This window comes from Bacillus rossius, chromosome 3 (assembly GCF_032445375.1).
Source record: "Bacillus rossius redtenbacheri isolate Brsri chromosome 3, Brsri_v3, whole genome shotgun sequence".
Lineage (NCBI taxonomy): Eukaryota > Metazoa > Arthropoda > Insecta > Phasmatodea > Bacillidae > Bacillus > Bacillus rossius.
In genome coordinates this window covers 23,296,751-23,319,543 of record NC_086332.1, presented here as the reverse complement: position 1 = coordinate 23,319,543, position 22,793 = coordinate 23,296,751, and the positions used below count along the sequence as shown (strand labels likewise).

Genomic DNA, 22,793 nt, shown 5'->3' with positions numbered 1-22,793 from the left:
CTGCCGATTTAATTAAAAACTTTTCAAACCCCAAAGTAAAAAAAATCAAAATAATGTAAACATTACTGTGGACATAACTGTTAACATGATCTGTATCACTTTATTTGTAAGGTTTTTTATGAATTCTATTTACTTTAGACTTGTAATTTTCATTTTATCACTGTAAACCAACCCGAGCATTAGCATAAATAACGGCAAACAAAAAATTTAAAGTACAATAGTGCAAGGTAATGACCCAGATTTAAAAAAAATTACATAAAAAAAATAGGAATTGATTGAGACACAAGTCACATTTCAAAATATTTATATTTTTTGAAGCAATTTTTTATTGGTGTGCCTAAATTAAATATAGTAGGATTATCCGTGACCCAATTAACCGGTTCACAATTTAAATTAAAAAAATTTTTTGGGAGGAAAACTAAGCCAGTGAAGTGTAATCCATTAGGGAAGGGACAAGAAAGGAGTAAAACTAAAAACTACATGTTAAAAGTAGAAAAGAATGAACCTAATCATATCAAATTGTAAATATAATTCATATTTTTCATTCAAACTGGGTGTTTTCAGGTCATTACAAATAATTTCATTATACATATTTTTAAAAATTAATAGTTAAGTGTCAGTAATACTTGTACATTTGTTTGTATAAATTACAAAATTTTGTTGTACATATAGTGTAACTTAAATCCATTTGAATTTGATTATCCATGATTTTCGCTTACCGGTATCCGTGCTGACCTTCTCCCCCATTATCCCGGTTATTAAAGGTTCTACTGTACTGACCACACAAATAAAAAGTTTTTAGAATGTATTACTGGATATTTCTGTGCCACAGGATGTCGGTACAGTGCTAATCCAGCATCTATTGACCAAAGAAGTAACTTTGCTACCTAGGGGCTGGTGACGTGTTTGTGGTCTAATTATGGTAAAGTGGGGTGCTGATAAGTTATGTTAAACAAACACACCATTTATTAGGGCATAATGTATCTTTGATGTGACTTGAAATTGTGTGGAGGTGAACCTAAAACTGAGAACCGAGAACTGATTTTTAAGAACTGGAACCGATAACTGGGAAAAGGTTGAACATACACATCCCTACTCGATGCCCATTTTCTGCTATAACATCTGTTATACCCATGGGTGTAAAAGTAGGCAGAAAGGTATGCATAGCAGAAGAGAAGAAAAAATTCTTAACTCCATACACACAATGCATAGAAAACAGAAAACCAGCCAACACAGTTGCCGACCAAAGCAAGCATATTGGGGAAGGATAAACATGTTGCAGTCCATTTAATAAAATACTGAAGAAAAAAAATTATGAAAATTGCAGCTGTTTATGTTAAAAATTATGTAACCTGGTGAATGATTTTTTGATATTTTTTGTTCTATATTTCATTTGCAAAAAAAATAACAAAGTTTGTTGAGTATTTAAAATCAAATACAGAGCAAATTTGAAATTAACAAGATTGAATTTTTTATTGGTAGGTTATTTTCTAAATATTTGTGTATAAAATTTATATTATATTAATTAGGCAGTTCATCCGACTAATTCACTGTATTAAATGTGCTAATTACATTGTAACAGTAAAAAAAAAATTAACGATTAACATATTGTATAAATTTTACTTGATTACTTATTTTACTGCTTACTTTGAGAAATCATAACTAACAATTTTCGTAACTCGGTGAGACAAAGAAACCAGCACAGTTTGCACAATTAATAAACTTAAATCTAGGAAGTGAAGAAAAACCCATTTCACTTTTTCTTTATTGTAAAATGCCCACCAACAGACATTAGTCTTATGGTGGGCACTGCAATTGTATGGACTCACATCCCCGTATGCACCACAGCAGGCAAGACAGCCAAAGTGCAAGAAGGCCAACGTACAAGGACAAGAGTACCACACTCAGTAGTGATAACAACAAGTACAAACCAGCACTAATACAGTAAAAACTGACAAACACAAAATTACATGAATTGACACACAACATATAAATGGTTTTTTTAAAAAAAAAGGACAGAATTTCAAATTTAACATGATGTACAAAATAAATATAAATGGTTAAAATTGGACATGTAACTATTAACTGAATAGAGTCTAACTAAGAAGTAATATAATGAAATATATATTAAATAAAGGATTTGAGATCAAGTTATTGAAGTTTCAGATAAGTCTATAAGTAAAATCTTTGTTTTTTAGAAGAGTACTTGAAGTATAATGTAACACTGTGGAACTGGAGTATTCTCAAACCGGTATTTTCAATGAGAGATTGGCAGTTGGTTTTAGAATTGTAGCAATTAAGTACAAATAGAGTGTCAAGGTAGGACAAGAAAGTTTCTTAATTTTGATCAGTTCAATAATTTTTTTTTAAATAGTTTGCAATTTATTATTATTAGATATTGAGATGTTATTGAATATTGAGCCATAATCTAATTTAGATCTGATCAGAGAGAAATAGAATGGAATCTGGGTTGGTTGCATAATAAGTGATATATTTGATTAATGCCCGTGTTCTTTGGGAACTTGAATATAAGTAATCATCATGCTTGTGTAAGAATACTAGTTTAGAATCTAATAAAATACCAAGATCTTTTATGGAGGTAGTGATAGAAATTAAGGTGTTATCTAATTTATAGTCATAATTTATAAGATTATATTTTCTGGTAAAGGATATTATGAAGGTTTTTTTGTATTGAATGTAACTAAATTATTTTTGCACCATTGATTGCATTAATATCTTCTTGGATTAGTAAGCAGTCATTATTAGTGAACATTTTCCTATGGATTTTTAGGACATCGGCAAAGAGTATTCCAAAATATCATTGATAAAAAGGTTGAAAAGGAGTGGGGATAATGTACCCCCTTGAGGAACACCAGAACTAGCCTTAATAGAATCTGAACTACAGTTGTTGATAGATACAAAAAAAAAAACTATTTTTGAGGTAACTTGAAAACCAATTTATATCATTATTGCATGTATCAAATTTGGATAATTTAACAAGTAATAATGAATGATTGACTATATTAAAAACTTTGGCTAGATTGAAATAACGGGCATTGGCCTGTCCCCTGTTGATTACTTCATTAAGGATAGGATTGAGAAAGGTAATTACATTAGTAGATGTTGACATATGTGATCTGAAGCGGTGTTGGTTACATGAAAGTCGGTAAATATGTAGAGTCGCGGTATATGCGAAAAAAAATGCTAAAAATCCGAAAATACTTTTATTCTATGCTCTTTCACTTCCTCTTTTCAAATCAACCGGCGGAGATAAGAAATTCCAAATACTTTAGGAGATATCAAATTTTTTAATTTTCATCACAATACCTGCGTATTCATGCTGCGATTACCATTGTTTCTTGTTTAGGAGTATCTATTATGTTTCTTATTGGACAATTTTGTCACGTGACAGTTCCATGATTGGCCAGTATTCAAATGAACCAATACGTGATTATTTATTTATTTATTAATGTTCCGTCGGAGGTATCGCGACGTAGGTGAACGACTACATCATTTCCTTCTAATGGCAAAGGAAATGTACCCGCCTCCAACTTAGGTGGGCTTTTAACGTTTCTAATTTTGAAGTCTTATTTTTTATTTGGATATTGTTGCACAAGTAATAAGTAACAAAAAAAATTTACGTGAGGAGTTAATGTTCATCATTTGTCCGGGTTTGTTAGGTCAGGTCAGTTACATTATAAATACTTTAAAACTAAAGAACCATTGAAATTAAATCATATTATTTTTAATGTACGCTTAGTTTGAAAGTATTCATAATGTAACTGACCTGACCTAATCAACCATTTTAGTTCCTACTGATATTCATTTGTCACGGTTTGTTTGGTCAGGTCAGTTACATTATAAATATTTTAAAACTAAACAGCCATTAAAATTAATTCACATTATTTTTTATGTCCGCTTAGTTTGAAAGTATTAATAATGTAACTGACCTGACCTAATCGACCATTTTATTTATTACGCATTCACGAACACACGGCAAAATAACAAAAATGGCGTCGTTCAAATGGTTGTACAGGTGTTGTATTGCTAAATTAAAAAATTCAATATCTCCTAAAGTATTTGGAATTTCTTATCTCCGCCGGTTGATTTGAAAAGAGGAAGTGAAAGAGCATAGAATAAAAGCATTTTCGGATTTTTAGCATTTTTTTTCGCATATACCGCTATTCTACATATTTACCTGAAAGTCTATTAGGTACTAATTTGGAAACTAAGAATTTTGAAAACATTTTTTTTTTAAATTTTTGAGAACCCATTAAGTAAAGAAATTGGACAATAATTAGAAATATTATGTTTGGTTCTGCTTTTGTGAATAGGAATCACCTTGGCTATTATCCATTTGCTGGGATATGTTTTGGATTTCAAACTCGAGTTAAAGATATGCCAATATATGTGGCTAATATATGGAAACAACCATTCAAAATAAAGTAGGTATACCATATGGTCTGGTTGATTTTTAGGTTTTTACCTCTTGTAACAAAAAATAGTTATTAAATTTTTTTTAAAAGGAATTAACAAAATAAACATTATTATTGAACCTTTAATGGCCACTGCCATGTTGTCACGAGGAGGTTAAGTAGTCACCCGCGCCGTCGACGTCACCAAACTCGCCACGTGGGAGAGTGTGAAACACTCCACGAAGCCAGCAACACAATTTGTTTACCTTTGGTGCACCGTTATTCCGTAGCTTCTCTGCACATCTGGCTTGTGTAAAGTGTAAGCGGGCGTGTGACTGCGTGACCTTGGACTGACAGTAGCCAGTCGCCTACTTCCCCCTCCCACAGTCAGCTGTTGACGTGCGGAACGATCTTGAACTGCGCATTCCAGGCCTGTAACACCGTTTCTTTCACACAGCGCACGTCTGTTTATGATACAGATTTCTCTTGTGACGTACCTCACCTTCCTTACATGTTTCATGCAAACATCGACTGATTTTATATTGCATGTATCTGTATTTTCACTGACTACCCTGACAGATACCCGATTTGCACTTTTAGATTAATTTACGTCACTTTCCGGCTCAATTACCTGTACGTACAAACTTTTCTTGAAAAAGGAATTGTTCACTTACTGCATAATTCATCTCTGTGTATACATGAGGAATTCTGTTCGTTTATTTCCAAACTAAACTAATTTAATTTACATTTTTTTAAAAGAACTTGAGGTGTTTTTATTTTCTCAAACCTGTAACCTTTGCCTGAAATTACTTCATTTTGTTTATTGTCCATGTATCGATTCTATAGGTAGATTAATGATTGATTTTTTATGAACTTAATAATTTTTTTATAAATTTATCGGCCAATAAATAGAAATTTCCAATATGGTGGTCCTAACAGCTTACTGGAGGCTGGTAGTATAGGATTTTAAGCCTCTTTAAGAATTTTGAACATGATTTATTGAAATTATTATTATTTACATAAAATTACAATTTTATGCAACATCCAGGGATCGAACGAAGGACAGGAATCGATCGAATCAATCAGAATATTGATTAAAAATTTATTTAATGAATTTTGGAATGTTTCCCGAATCTATAGCATTAAAATTACAGATTTTAAGATGGCGGAAATATCATACTACCTGATGATATATATATATATATATATATATATATATATATATATATATATATATATATACTATGAAAAAAAATGGTGGGGGTCAGTCTGCCAGCAGCCACTGTCAGGGAAGGATCGGTCGCCATTTTTATTTTTTTTGCCCTCACCGGGTTCGAACCGAGTACTCCGAGCTCCATGTCGTAAAAGTATGTTTTTTAAAATATTTTTATTAAAATTTAATTTTTTGAATTTTTTTCATTAAAATTGGATAATAAATAAAGATTTTCAAGATGGCGGGCGTAACAGAAATTGCAACGGTGATGTCATAATTCAAAATGGCGGAACTCAAAATGCCAGAATGTTCGAGAAAAAAAATGACATCCAAAATGGCGGATCCAAGAGGGCGGATCCAATATGGCCGCCGGGGTCACGGTCACGGTCATCCAAAATGGCCGCCGTGACATCACAATCCAAGATGGCGGAAAACACAACACCACAGCCTGGTGCCTGGTGCCGGACATACTATTACATACTACTGATGAATATTATAATTTTTTTCCAAATTTATGGGTCAACGAATACAAATTTCCAAGATGGCGGTCATAACAGTTTACTGTAGGCTGGTATTAGAGGATTTTAAGTATCTTAAAAATTTTGAACATGATTTATTGAAATTATTATTTTTTACATAAAATCAAACATTATTGCATCGATCAAGTATCGAACCAAGGACATGAATTCATCGATTCAATATGTACATTAATGAGTGATTTTTTCGGTGACTTTTGAAATTTTTCCCGAATCTAGCTAAATAATTACACAATTCCAAGAGGGCGCCCAAATGACAAGATGGTGGGTGGCACAGTAATAATATATGAGTAATGCACTCTAGTGGGTAAGAATTAAACTAACATGACATCAGCGCACTCTAGCAGATTAAAACAAGATGGTGGCTTCCAGCAGACAAAGACAAGATGGCGGACATGACGTCATACCAGCTGACGATATATACCTTCGTATTGGTGGTGGGAGGTTAGTCTGCCGATAGCTTCTGTGGAGGAAGCACCAGTCGCCATTTATTTTTATTTTTGACCTCGCCGGGTTCGAGCCGAGAACTCCGAGCTTCGTGGCGTAAGTGTACATTTAATTTTTTAAAAATATTTTTTATAAAATATTTATTATTAAATTCGATTATTTAATTTTTTTTATAAATTTTAAAATTTCTCCCGATTTTCTAACATAAAAATTATTGATTTTCAAGATGGTCATTACGGAAATTGCAACATTTGTTTTTTAAATATTTTTTAAATTTTATTGATTGATTATTTTTATAAATTTAGAAATTTTTTGATTTAAATCCGATGAATATATATTTTCAAGATGGCGGCCATAACGTAAATTGCAGCAGTGATGTCATAATCCTAGATGATGTCAGAGGCTTTAGACATGGATGCTTAAGCCTCTTTTAGGACATTGTGTTCTTTCTAAGGCAAAATGTATTTTGAGGTTTTCGAAATCCTAATTTTTGAATTGTGGAATTATTGAGAATTTTTGGCGAGATGTTTTTTTCCCAAAAAAATGAAAATTTAGGCTAATTTTGAAGGTCAAAGGTCAAGGTCAGCCAAGATGGCCGCCGTGACGTTACAATCCAAGTTGGCCGCCGTGACGTTACAATCCAAGTTGGCCGCCATTACATTACACAATCCAAGATGGCCGCCGTCCACTCGCTCCTCGCGCCAGTGCCAGGACATACATTTACATACTACTGTTGATCTACCCGTAAATGCTTGTAATTGGTCATATTCATACTGTAGGTCTGGCAGTTCGGAGAGTCGTCTTGTCTGCTTGAAAAATGTCATATTTGTTTGAATGATATGACAAGTGTAGAATAAGAAGGCCTTGTGGTTCGGATGACGTGTTTGAAAGGTATTTCAAGTATCGAGAAAGAAGTCCTCTTGGTTCGGAGATGCTTGGCCTATATGCAGTAGTCATAAGGAGCACCGAATATATCCTCTAGGTAGGCATAATGGTAGTAACATATTGTTACGATTTTAATAATCGTTGATTGGGAAGAACTGGGTTCGTATAAGGATAGTCCAATTATTATTTTTTTATTGCACAGTTTTATTGACTGCTAATATTTACAACACTAATAAATAATCTTACTTAAGATGTCTACTAATCAATTACTGGCATTCAGTATTTCAGTCCTTACATACCGCGCACCTCGCTGGGCCGCACCCCTCGCGCAACTCTCGCCATAGCACTCCTCGTGGACTCCGTCGCCGAACTCTCGTCGTACTCCGTCGCCGCCGTCGCCGAGGAGCTCACTCCAACTCGCCGAGCAACTCCGTCACCGCCGTCGCACTTCCCTTCGCCGAGACACTCACGCGGAGGCCGGCGTCCAGGCTTATATAGAGACCCTGGCGCCCTTCTAGAAGTGACGAGCGCGGCTGGGACCAGTCGCGTCATCCTGTGCCGACCCGACGCTCGAAGCGTCGAGAAGGGCATTGACAACTCGCTGTTGGCAGGGCGCCGCGTGGGGGCGGAGTGTTGGGTGGGAGGGAGGGAGGGTAGCGACGACTCTTGTAATCCAGCCAGCACGCGTGGCATGTCTTACATCAATGGATGGCGCATGACGTCAGTGACCGTGCGGGGCCGCCAATCAGCTCAGAACTTGGAATCGCGGTCTAGTCACTCGCGTTCGTAACAATATTTATTGAGCCTGGCAGGTATATTATTTGCATTGATGATGATCAGTATAGCTATCGAAAATAATATGAAAAAAAAAAAATGTGTGCGAGTCTTTCAGTACTTGCCAGTGGTGTGTGAACATCTAATCTCGGTAACAAGCAAATTGATGTGTTATAATGTTGTCATGTTGCAAATAAACTTATAATACGACAATCGGACGCAAAATTTAAAGTAGAAATTTTTTAAAATAATGCCAAACAAGATAATTATACTGATCATTAAACTATTTACTTATCAAGTACATACCAAAATTTCGACACGCGAATCACACACTTTCTGCCCCCGCCGCTAGATTTTGCTGCCTGAATCGTAAACATTGCTTGCCACCATCATTCACAGATAGCAGCACAAAAAAAAAACGGAAAATTTAAACTATTAGAAACAGTTCAAATAAAAGTTAAAAAGACTTGAAAAAATCCTAAACCGCGGTTTTGTTCTGATTTTCGACAAGGAGTTTCATTAAAATACTGCCAGTCTTGTTAAAATTCACTAAACCATTAATACTAGCAAGTTTCCGCACACGTTATAATTTATACTTCTTCGGAATAATTAAAATATTAAAATGAAATATTTGAAAACATAACACTAAGTATATGTTTGAATATTGTTTTTGCTTAAACAACTGAAATCTGTCTGTGAATACTTTCTAAAAACAAACCTTAATTTATTGAGTTGATTGGACCTTATTATTACATAATATATTATAGTGTTATTAAAATTAATTTAAAAAATTAAATTTCCAGTGACGAGATGTGAAACTCGCCCCTTGAGGGTACCAAGCGCGCGCCATACTACTCTGCTTCTCTTGAGATTACTTTTTACTGTGACTATTTTAGTTTGCCAAATATATTCTGGGGTAGTATCACTATCATAAATTTTCATTTGGCACACCAGTATGATTTTTTGCCCCGGAATGTTTACTAAAGTGACTATATACAGGTTTATTTTGCTACATGTGGGTCCGCCATCTTTGTGTCACATTTCCGTTCATCGACTTCCGTTCCATTCTCACAAAATTACTCCTACCAAATGCCTTATTTACACATAAAAAAATCTTGCAAAATATTTTGTGTTCTAGCTTGGGTTTTAGCACGAGGTACCACAGCATATTGAGCTTAAGAATCATGTGTGTTATACCAGTATGAGGCTTGCTGTAGATTTGTTGTTAGTAATTTTCGTAGCGATTTTTTTTTATTAACATATGGCCTGGGCTCGACTCCGGTAAATGCACTGCGACGTTTTTCGGTTTCAATCTATATATTTGAAGGCTAGTTTTTAATTCTCATTCGGTTTTTTGTACTTAAAAGTTAACGCGTATTGGCGTGTCGACGAGCTGGCTCTGTGTGGGCCTCGTTGTAACATCTGGCTACCGCGGCAGCACGTGCGGGGTCAACGTTCATTGCGCTCGCCACTCTTGTAGCTCGCCTTCTCGCGTCGATCTTGAGATTTTTTTAAACTTTGTCGTTAACCCTTTGACTAGTTGTATGTGAACACTTTTAACTTTATAGGTATTTGTATACAATTTCCTATTATGCATGAGATACGAATCGAACGTACGACCCTCACCACGTGAGTGACTAGGCTGGGTGTGTGTGCTAGCACCTTTCTCCTCTGTCCAGCTGTTCATGTGATCCTGATTTTTTTTATTTTACCTGGTACCTAGACAGTCTTCTTATGACTTTTTTTGATTAACTGTGTTCTGCGTGTATTCGGATCAAGGACAAAAACGAATCAAACAATATATTATTATGTATTTTAAATTAGTTTTCAAGATGTCAGACAATATGGCGGAATTTCACTTTTTAATTGTGTGTTGCAGTAGTCTGTATTTTATATTCCATAACAAAGGGCACTGCTGGTAGACATTAAGAAATTCCACAGTAAAATTTACCTTCCACTTCATTTTAATGCTATCACACCCAAAAATGTTGATGAAATGAACAACACGTAGTTTCGCCAGCTAGTTGGCTACTGAGCGAGTGGAAAGTTTTGTGTGTCATTATCACTATCGCACTAGCCGACTCGCCCGCTTCTGAACTCGCTCAATGTAATCGAGGCACAACGCAATATCGCCGCTAAGCGTAAGGTGTTGGGTAGACTCGTATTCTCCTCGTCGTGCTTATAGTCTTAATATACGAAATACGTTTGTTCGTGTAGATGTGTATTGGTTAGCGGCGCTCGTTCGCTGGAACTATCAATTTTACAAAAAAAAAAACGTTACTACATAAATTATAGGAAATTTTCTCTAGTTTAATTTATCATTAACTATTTTCATCATAAAAGGAGTTATAGTCAAAAAACTGTTTTTGGGCGCCATTTTTCCAATATGGCGGCGCGAGCGGCAAAGATACGAGTTGGCAAAGTGAAAATTTGAAAAGAGCACGTCGAAATCTATACAAATACCAATTTTCAAAACTCCCGGAAAACTTTCCAGGTAACCCCTTTTTTGAGCACCAAATGACTACTATTAGGACAGCTTTGAGGTTTGAGTGGTAACCATAGCAATACACACACACATATATACACACACATATATACACACACATATATACACACACATATATACACACACATATATACACACACATATATACACACATACATATATGTATAATCACAATTTTGTGGACACGACAACTGTCGCAATTTTTCACAAATACTTCCAAACTGATACATAAAATATAGTAGTGGAAAATCTCGGTCCAGTTGTTAATGGTAACTATCCAACCAAAGGGGTAAACACAGGAAAGGTTTTTTTTTAAAAACAGAAAAAAATGCTGTAACTCCCATTATATGGAAAATTTCACATCCTTTTGAACGCATACAAAACCGCTACGCGCGCCAGGTTCGGAGCTGGCTGGCGGCTCAATACGGCCACTGACGTCACGCACCGTCCATTGACTTAAGGCATGCCACGCGTGCCTGGCCGGATTACCCTGGCCCTCTCCCTTCCTCTCCTCTCGAACCGTCCCGTCTCACGCCGTTGTCAATGCCGTAGCGGCCTGGGAATTCTGCGGGTTTTCCTGAGGCCGCCGCACGGAGTGGCGCAAATAAACACCGCCTTTCTGTACTTTTCGGGCGTCGAGTCGGCTCAAGGTGACGCGACACTTCCAACCCCACCAGTTGGTTCCAAAAAGTCTGCCAAGAATATAAATATATCGACGCCGGCTACCGCGAGGCCTCTGAGCGAAGAGCGGAGCAGCGGAAAGAGTCTCCCCCTCGGGGAGTGAAGGCCTGGCGAGCCAGTCGGGTGCGACGAGCTATAGTTGGGGACTGTACTGCGGCGCGGTGTGGGTGAGTGTGCGAAGGAAGCGGCCAGAGGCGAACAGAAGAGCGAGCCACTGTCGAGCCAAATTCCAGTGGAAAGTGTTAATGTTTCAAAGACCAGTGTAAGACTAATTGTAGACAGAGATCGTGAGTGAATTAATTAAACTTATGATGTATACATTAGTAATAAATAAAACTGACCAATTAATTGGGCTGTACCTTACGAACCCAGTTTTCTCCCCACATTATACTAGTCTGAGTAATACCAAAATCTTTTGTCTGAATCAGTTTTTTATACGACCAACCATAACTTCAAGGGGTTTAAAAAACAAGGGTTGGAGGACAAAAAAAAAACATAACTCCCCTTCGTAGGCACATCATGGTATCCGAACGAATTGTGTATTAATCTTATATTTTTTATATAAAAATTTTGCCTGAAACAATTTTTTATAAGACAAACCATTGCTGCAAGGGGTTGAAAAAATAAGGGGTAGAATTTAAAAAAATTCGTAACTCCCTCAGTAGGTACACTATCAAATCCGTTTAAGTTATTTTGTAAATCTTACAATTTTTATCAGAAACCTTTGTCTGAAACATTTTTTGATAAGACGAACCATTGTTTAAGGGGGTTGAATCAATAAAGGGGTAGAATTTTAAAAAATTCATAATTTACGTACCATTTACACTGTTAAATCCGTTCTGTTTTATTGTAAAACCTGAAATTATTATCCACAACTTTCGTCAGAAATATTTTTTATGCGACCAACTATTACTGCAAGGGGTGGAATAAACAAAGTTTGCAGGCAAAAAAAATTATAACGCCCTTCGTAGGCACAACATCTAATTTGTTAGGATATTTTGTAAATGTTATAATTTTAATCTAAAACTTTTGTCTGAAACAATTTTTGATTATACTAACCATTGTTGCAAGGGGTTGAAAAAATGAGTGGTAGAATTAGAAACAAATTTATAACTCCCTTAGTAGGTGAAATATCAAATCCGTTCAAATGTTTGTTAATCTGGTAATTATAACTAAAACTTTTGTCTAAAACAATTTTTATAATACAAACCATTAATTCAGGGGGTGGAAATAACAAGGGTAGAAATATATAATGCCTTTAGTCATTACTTTTTGTTACTAGATATAATATAAGATCCAGTATAATATTTTGTAAAATGCCTAAACTTATTCTAAAACCTTTAGCAGAAACAATTTTTGATGAAACTATTACCGTAAAACAGGGGTTGATATTAAATTAAACCTTTGTCCAAAAAAAAATTAAACGACTACCTATTAGTGCAAGGGATGAAAAATAGTGTTTTAAGATTAAAAATAATTGCATAACTACCTGAGTAGGCATAATATAAAATTCGTTAAGACATACAATGCTGGAAGCATTAAGTTAAAAACATTAAAATAATTTCGCTGAATATAATATGAGAAAATTTAAATCAATCTTTTCTTAATATTGGCGCACATATAGGATGTTATGTAGGCCACATTAAGTTCTTAAAATGTTCCAGGAGTTTATAAAAGTTTCCAAAATATTTCCAGAAGAAAAATAGTTTCTGTGAAATCTATCTACACCTGTAGGCTGTGCGGAAAGGGATTTTTTTTAAAGCAGAAATTACCTGAGCAATGTAACTACTCTGCAATTTCATGCCACCATTTATGATATATAAATATAAACGGTTCCCAATTCCCTCCAACTTGCCACTCTACTCTGCTCTCATTGGCTGTTGCGTCATGCATTTCCCTCTTACGCGCACTACCTCGTACCCTTTCTCTTATGCACACGACCGTACAATGCGTAGTTTTTGAATCAGTAGGTTCGAAAACACGACCCATGTCTTGTTATTTCTTCAATTTTTAATGCAGCTGAAGTTGATTCCCTTAAGTTTAAATTACCAGTACCTATGTATCGCGGTATGTTTCGTACTCCTCCGACGACCTTGACGGCATGAAATCGGAGCCTGATCAAGACAATTTTTTGTTTTGTTTCATACGATGATAGGTTTCGGAAATATCCTCTCCCTTATTCACATTTATTGGCACCTATCGTATATTCCTCTGAACTATATATATAAAAAAAAAGACCCAACTTTTTTCCACATATATATTTTTACATTTTTTCAAGGCGAAGGGTTTGAAAGAAAATAAAATTAATTTTAGTGGACAGTTTTACTCTTCTTATTTATAACATTTAAAATATACTGTACTTGAATTTTATTTCAATGCCCTTTGGGAGTTAAATTTTGACTTAAAGATCGCTGGCCTGATGTTTATTTATGTTGAAATATAAAACGAATATTTGTGTTATATTTATATATACACACACACACTCTCACATACACACTCACACTCTCTCTTACTCTCGCTCTCGCTCTCGCTCTCTCACTCTCATTCACACACACACGTTTTGTGAGATAAAACTGTCTTTTAGCGCGGGGGCTTGTCATTGTGACTGCAGTGCTCGTTGAACGGCGAGGGGATGATGCTGTCACAACTTAGAATCACACAATATTCCTAATTTGTGACTTTCTAAGTTATGGCGTTTGAGAGTTGTGTGCTTCGGCGTTACGTGTTTATAAGTTATGATTATGACCGTTCTAAGTTGTGTGGATCCCGACTGCGAGCCAGGGCCGGTGCAAGGTAAATTGGCGCCCTAGGCGAAAAACCTTAACGCCCGCCGCCGGACACCCCAAAATTTTTTTTCCTTGCCTCAAAATACATCACGTAAGCTTTTAAGATTTTGTCAACAATCAAATGTAATCAGGGTTGTGTTTTTTTTTTTTTTTTTAATTTTTTTACATATTACAAATCATAAACAGGTCACCGTGGACTTTAAATAATTACTTATATCAATATAAACATTCCAAAGTGTTACAAAAATCTATTTTCATCTAGTTTCAATAATCTTTAAACATATTATATGAGCTGTTATGTGTCGTGCTGCGCCGCCCCCAGCTACTTGGCGCCCTAGGCGTTTGCCTAGTTCGCCTATATGGACGCGCCGGCCCTGCTGCGAGCGTCTCTGCTACCGAGTCAGGCCCATAGCTGCTGCAATGTTGTACGTGTTCACACAGACAGGCATGATGTAACATGCAGACAGGTGCTTGTCTTCTGCGCAGCGCTCTCCAACATTGGTTAATGATTTTCCAACAGCGTATGTAAACATTGACACATCCGTTTGTTTACAGATGGGAATACGCGGTACAAGTGACGAAATACCATACATACACGACATTGGAACTCAAAGGACACGTACCTAACTTGTCTCGAATTTGAAAGTTTTCAATTTTTCCTTTTCACAACTGTCACTTCGTTACTGATTTAATGTAAAACGGACTTATTTCGTAGCCTTGTGGTTTCCTACCATAATGAAAGGGTCTGCGGAATGTAATAAATATAAATTAAAACCACACGAAGTTGTTCACAAACACTGATGTCGATAAAATAACAACAGGGCCAGAAGGATGTGTCTACAATTATTTTTTGAACACGGTGATGCGGATTTCATCAGCCTCAATGTGCTGGCTGCGGCCCCCCAACTTGACACCCGCTTTTTTACTCTTGTGTTTTGGCAAATAAACAGTTCAATGTTGTTGGTCAAAAATAGTTTATCTGCGTGCGGGTTATATCCAGGAATTACGTGTCAGTGGGAAAAGAAGGGGGGGGGGGATAATCAAGGGGCCCGGTTGAGTTAATAGTACGCCAATAATTGCATTCAAATCAATTGCTAATGAAATACACTAGAATCATTACAAGTTATGTAACATGCTCACAACACGTCTGCAGTTTAGTTATGGACTTGGTATACACACACACATATATTTATTTATTTATTAATCGTGGGGTTCGTAAGATGTTACACTAAGTACAGGGGAGGAGGCCCGACAACATGATTTATTCCCGGGCCCTCGGTTTCTCCCGACGGCCCTGGTAGTGACGTCAGCAGTCTGTGCCGCGCGAAACCAGCATCTTGCCAGGACGGCACCCTCGCCGCCGCCCACTTACCCCCCCCCCTCCCCCTCCAGGAAGTGCGTCGCTTCGGGCCGTAATCGGCGCTAAAGGGGTTATTTCCGGCGGGCGAGGGGAGCGCCGAGCGACGCGAAGCGTGTTCCGCCTCGCCAATGCGATGGAGCTGTTCTTACAAGCTAACTGCAGTTGTTAAACTGCTCACATGAAGACACATCTTGGAATTAAGAATAATGTTGTTTTGTAGCTTCACTTCATTATTTCACCGTTTGTTCTAATCACAATCGTGGTCTCATTAGGTATTTTATAAATGTACGTACGTTTGTGTGCGTATATAAACATACAATGTCACAGTCAAGTTTACATGAAGGGTCCATTATTAATATTTTTTTTTGTAAATGACTTAAGCTTTCTTTATGTCATTTTGTTGGGAAAAGGGGGGCGGGGGAATTATTGTCCCACTAGAATATTAGAATATAGTACATGAGGGAATAATAAACTTTCTTAGAACTACATACATAAATTTTAAGATTTAGCTTGGGGAAGAAATTGAACATTTTACTTTGGTTTTTATTTGATGATTTTTTTTTAACATTATGCTTTTCAGTAAAGTGTTTATTTCATTAAGACAAGTTATAATTACATGCACAGTGATGTAATTGGTTACATGACACACATATGCCAAGTTTGTAGGAAAAAATATAATCTTTCCTTTTTCTGTGCCATAATACTTAACACATCATTTGCTTTAAGAGAACCAGATAATGAATGTATAGACCTGTGTTCATTCTTGTTGAGACTTGACAGTCTTGCTTGGTCTTGGAAGTAATGAGTTTAATGATAACAATCACATTTTTTGCACTCATTTGTTTTAAAAATTTCGTTACAAGCATTAAGTTTTTTCTAAAAAAAAAAAAAAAAAAAAAAAAAATCGGGAAGTAATTACAATAATAATCTTAAAAATTAAATTGTTTATGTTTATTCTTCTGTCTTTACTGATTTTATTTTATCCTATGAAGATATTTTTTTAAGAAAAAAAAAGGGGGGGGAGTTTGTCATGCTCCATGTACCTCTCCTCTAGCTATGTTTCTGATTTGTAGTTTGTACTTAGATGTTTATTTGGTAGATGAACTGTGAAATAATTACCTGAGTAAATTATTTCAGCATTTTGCCTTGCATTCAGAAAATATGCAGCCATTATTAAAGTACTAACTTATTGTGTTTTATCTTTTTAACATGCTTTTATTAGATTCACTTGTAACTAACAAACAAACTATGTAAACAAGTCTTGTTTGTCGATTTTAACGTGTTATTTAATTGTATCAATTTGAAGTTTTGCAAGTATATGTAATCTGAATGACAGTATAATAATTTGGTACCATTAAACTGATCTCATGATGGAGCCAGTAGGTAGATAGTGTTCCCCTCCAATGGCCACTAGAAAACTGTACTTTTTTGTACAATGTGACAATAAATGAGTAATAAATGTGTTTTTTTTTAAATTATCTATTTATTTAATGGTGCTGTTTACACATTTAACATAAATACACTGTGTTTATGGTATGTGTACCATTTGAACATACCTTGAAGTGGTTATTGTTTGTTTTTGTTAAGCAGGTGGTTATTGTTGTGCCATTGGCTTGTTCGTTGAAGTCCTGCATCACTTTTGCAAATTTGATTTTTTTGTTTTTCTTTAAGTTAGGTTCTTTCCTAGCATTTACATTTGTGCCATTTAGGACTGCTTGCAAAGTCATTTTAGTAAAATCTAAGCACAAACTTTGCAGGTCAATCAAATTGAGAAATATTTTTCTTTGCTTAATTCACAGCTGTGCAACCCAGTCTTAAGTCTTCTAGTTCTGCTGAGCTAACCATTAAATACAAAACATCTAATTAAACACAAATTCTGAAAAACTACAACTCTTGTTATACTGCACAGTGTTATTGTTGATTGCTAAAGAATCACTTTTTTGTGTAATCACTTTCGTGGATAGGTCCCACTCACAAGTATTTAATGTAAAAGGACTTAGTCTCTTTTTGTTTTTACAGAATAGGTATTCTCACCCTTTCAGTAGTACCTGCAAGGCTTATTTGGTGTCACTAGCAGCAATATTACGACCTTCTTTTCCTTCCACACGCCACCTTTTCCATTCCTCTTCCACCGCTGCTTCATGTTTGTCAAGAGCGTGATATTGCGTGGATTATGAGGGCTCCCAGCTCCACCCCAGCTCTCATCACATCACTCGAGTAGCACGAGCAGGGAAGACTGTTACTTGCAATGCTCCACGTGGTTTTGGCGTGGAGTGTAATTTACAGACGAATACCTCGTGAATACTGATATTACGTTAAAGAAATAATCCTTGCACTATACAATAAACATTCATCATCTTGACATGGATATGGTTATGTTAACATTTTTTGTACCCATGATTTATGTCTAAAAAAATTTTAAATGAATGTGTTCCTTAGTGAAAAATAATGTATTATTAGTTCATTTAGAATAGATTAACATGTTAAGTCTCTCTGTTAACTACATAAAAAAATTTATCATCTGTTTTTCAATAGATTTTTATTACGGTGCATATATATTTTACTTATTTTGGTATATGTACTACTGCATTCAATGTGTATAAATTTTCTTTTATTTAGCTATTTTTTAGTTGACTAGGAATACGTATTGGGTTATTTTCATTTTAAGTAATTTTATAGATAAATCCTTATGCATATTATAGTGTAACAATATGTAGGCCTATGTTAAGGAAATACTGCTTGATTTTTTTGACAGTTCCATAATACTCTTTATGCAATCAAAAACTTCATTAGCTTGGAATTTTTTGCTTCATCCACGTAAGTGTGTGAAGATCTTACCTTATTTATGACCATTGTAATTATTTTGTTATAAATATAAATGCAAACCAAGAAACACACAAAATATTAACTATATATTTATTAAATAAAAAATATTTATGCAATTTTGAGAAATGCACAACTTCATACTTTGTGGCAAATAAACTTTAAAATGTTTTCATTATTCATATTTGACTATGTCTTAAAAGTTTTCCATGAGGTATCTTTGACTGACGGGAACAATTTATCTGGAACTATACCTGTTTGGAAATTAATTTACTAAAATTTGTAACACGTCATCAAATTAAAGAAGACTTTCTACACCTGACAGTTTTATTTTTACACTTTTACCCAGAAACTTCAAATTAGTTAACATATTATTATTATTTATATATATATTTGAAAATCCATGATGGCATAAGGAGATGTTATATTCTATTTTGTGATATATTTAAAAATAAATTTCTGAAAGTTTGTATCCTTGTGTTAAAAATATAAATATCAAATGTACAGCTACATAATATTTGTCTGCACCAACCACAGATGTGTTTCAGAGGTACTAATTGAAACATTTACTGGCATAGAATGTGAAGACTCTATACTTGGCTCCTGTACGGACACTCTGATTGGCATTTCCCGTGCATGTGCAAACACTGCCGTTTCGTCATCAAGTTTTCACGCAGCCAGTCGAAGACTGAAGCCGGGGGTGGAACTCCTCCCGCAGTACAGGCCCCCTGGCGACACTGACGCCTGAGTTATTAATAACCTCTGTATTATGGCGGTCCTGAATGGTAAACCCTCGGCTGTTGCAGGTTTTATCAGGTGCGCACCTCCCTGAGGGTCTCTCCCAAGCTACCAGTCAAGGTGGAGGTGAACCTGCCCAGGAACCAGCGTGAGTAAACCCAGGCCGAACACGAGCGGCGTGGCTCATTTGTAACCGTGCTTCTCAACATGATTGTACTCCGTACTCTTTTAATTACATTTCATGCTAGGGTGACCAGCAACATGGAAAACCTGAAAAAAGTTGGTGGTTTTTCAGCAACAGGTAAAAGAAAGGGAATTTCTAAGGCAGTCAGGAAATTTTTTTAATGATGAAGGTTATTGAAAAATTAAACTTATTTTGATTTGTACCAGTTCCACTTGACACATCTTTTCTTCCCCCTTGTCAACCCGTAACTGTCACAAGAAGTTTTTCTCCCATTTATTTCAGCTTGTAAGTATATCAGCACATTGACCACATTCATTGACGTCATTGCTGTCAACAAAAATTATTGATGATTGCATCCTGCAATAGTGAAGTGTGGTATGCCTATGAGACGTGATATTGAATTGGAATGTTTGGTATTTTTTGGTGATTAACATCAGTTGCCAGGAAAATGTTTTTTTTCTAAACATGAAAAGTTATAGTATTTTTTATCACAGGTTTGCTGGGTTCAACATTGAAAACTTTATTCAGTACACTTTTAGACATATAGACCAAGTTGGTGCAGTAGTAAGATATTGAACTTGCATTTCAGAAGATGCAGCTTTGAATCCCTGTTAGACCATCCTATTTTGGTTTGATTTTCCATAGTTCCTCGAAATTGCTCCAAGCAAATGGTGGGATGGTTTCTTAGTATTGTAGTCCATTGCTGATTGATTTATCAGTATCCTTGGACTGTTTATTTTTGTGTCACAGTCCTATATGACCTCACTGTCAATAAGATGTTAAGCTCAAATAAAATAAAATTGAGACATATAGATATGTATTTTAAAGAACATGTTACATGTATATATTTTTTAAAACAATTTTGTGAAGCAATAAAACCACTGTAACAGTAGAGTCTTATGTTCTGAGGTTATAATTATTAAACTAAAATTAAGAAAAGTGAGTGGTTTCATCAATCAAATCATATGTAATATATGGATAGAAATCTAAAATGCTAATAATGAAATGAATATGCATAGAAAAAAATAATTTATTGCTATAAAAAATTAAATTAAATTAATATTTAGTTCTAGATATTCTAATTACACTCAACAAAATTCTGACAAGAATTTTATCTGTAATTTTCAAGTTCTCCAAAAATAATTTATCAGTTAGCATTAGTTTGTATTATCATAACCAAGTAGAGCTATTGTATTAAAAAAATTGTCGGCATCTGTTTTTCTTTTTGTCTGTCTGAGTTGGTGTCCATGTATCTATGCACATTGCATACCTAATAATTCAAGTTCTACTAAAGCTATAGTCAGTACTTTTATTAATTATTATCTTAGGTATGGTACATATCATTACTGTAAATTATCTGAAAGAGAAAATGTATTTTAATCTTAAATACTCCTATTAGTTAGTCTGGAGTAAGGAGTCTGGTCTAACTTGATGGTAATACGCAGCAGTGGTATGCTAGTGACTAATTACTTATTTGGATTAAGTTATGTGGTCTGTAGGGATTTCCAGATACATTAAGATATTCAGGGATGTTTGTGGAAATCACTACTAAAATAAATATATTTATGTGTATTACTTCCTCTTTAAGGGGCCCACATAGTTAGGAACGTGTTTGTGTTCGTGAGGCGGGATGGTAACTGTGACGCTTGCTAGTGTTTTTAGTGTGGTATTATCTCTAAGCGCAAGGCTGTGGACTAGCGCACAGTATTCTCATCCTACATAGGACAACTATGATACATATTTGAGTGATAAACATCACATTATATGGCAGAGAAATGAAGTTAAAGGTGTAATTTCTTTCTAGAATCTTGACCAGGTGTTTCATGCCTAACCATGATTCTGAAAAAAGATGTATTTCATAAAGAGTTTTCAAATGGCATGGTTTTTTCTGAATCCTAACTGTGTGTGTGCCTGGGTAGGTGGGGCCTTAAGCTGGGCCAGTTTGAATCAGACAGCTTGAGACTGACCTTTATTGGAGCCATCTACGCTGTCGGAAAGTTAGACCTGAAGTGACTTGATGTAAGTTTTTGGACATACGCCATTGCTAAGAACTTTTTCTGTTGAAGAAAAACTAATAAATAAAATAAATAAATAAAAATACTCAAAAAAAAGATACAAAAAACACACAAAATTAAGCAAACAATTGCTGTTGTCAACAAGGATATGAACATCACAAAATATTCCGAAACAGGAATATGGTCAGCAAACAAAGAAAAAACAAAGAAAAATGTACTAAGAGAACGAAAAAATCCCCACAAATGATGACAACACAAAAATATTGAAACCCAAAATAATTCAGCACAACAGTTGAAGCGAGACAAAAAAACATGACAAAACGAAAAAACAAACAAATACAATAGTTTTACCTAAACAGAAACAAGCGACGTTTCGGGAACTGCTATCTGCTCCCGTCCTCAGGCAGAGACGCACATGGTACGGAAACACAGGTGCGACTGAGAAGGGGCTGCCGCCGATCCATCATATTGCCATCCGGGGCAGTTAGTGTGTGCGAGACCAGAAACCGAAGTTTCTATAACTCGCTTAGTGCATTGTAAATCAGGTGCACCCCACACTTTTGTAGAATCACTTGGATCAACGGGCGGGGCGCGTGTCTTGAGGGATAAGTTTGGCACACGGGCCTGTGTGTGCGCTGGTAGGTTGTGTAATGCTAGAAAAAATTACGTGTACCTAATTCGGCGGGGGAGAGAAGCTCCCCACCAGCTAGATCGGCTAACTGGCGTGATGTAGTGTCGTGTTGGTGTGCAATAGAGGCTTGTCGGTGTGCTGTAATTTCAAGTGACCTAGTTAAATTCGGGTGTGGCGTGTAGTGTAAAGCTGTGCAAGCCGCTCCTACGAACCCCTGGGAACACAGAAACATGCTAGGGTAGTTAGCCCATTATTGCATGTAACAAGGTAGTTCAGGCCGTCACTTCACACAGGCATATCATCGTGTGGTCGTGTTGGTGATACGGTAAAAGAAATTACATAGATTAGTAAACACCTGGCCGCCTTAAGGACCGAACTATTGCGTTCCAATATAGTTCGGTCAAAGTTAGGCTAAACCAGTATTGCTGTAGCTAGCCCCCTGGCTGTTGTCTTCTAAACCTGAAAAATAGAAAGTGAAATTAATAAATGAAGGTCGTCCTATTCTATTATTGTTCGAGCAGAGAGATGCCCTCGTCCAGTATTTTTTTTTTTTAATTTATTTAATTTTTTTTTTGTTTTTAATTTTTATATATATTTTTTATTTTATTATTTTATAAATTTTTTTTTATTTTTTTATTTTTTATTTTTAAATCTAGACTTAAAGCTACTGTACAAGCCCCCAGAGCCCTGCCCTGACAGGCATGCATGCCTCTCGGCCCGGATCCCCAGCGAGGGCTGGGGCAGCTCCCTCTGCCAGTTCACCTGCATGATTCTGCCTTGACAAGGTGCTACGACATGT

The 22,793-nt window shown here is 35.7% G+C and overlaps 1 protein-coding gene across 7 annotated transcripts in view; it reads left to right on the top strand.

Moving 5' to 3' along the window:
- Positions 1 to 22,793, top strand: part of LOC134530343 (protein FAM135A) — a 110,047-nt gene that overhangs the window by 9,056 nt on the left and 78,198 nt on the right. For all 7 annotated transcript variants that reach the window (XM_063365090.1, XM_063365087.1, XM_063365086.1 and 4 more), the window contains one exon: positions 19,233 to 19,312. In XM_063365090.1, the coding sequence (XP_063221160.1) occupies positions 19,233 to 19,312 (80 nt within the window). The remainder of the gene's footprint in view (positions 1 to 19,232; positions 19,313 to 22,793) is intronic.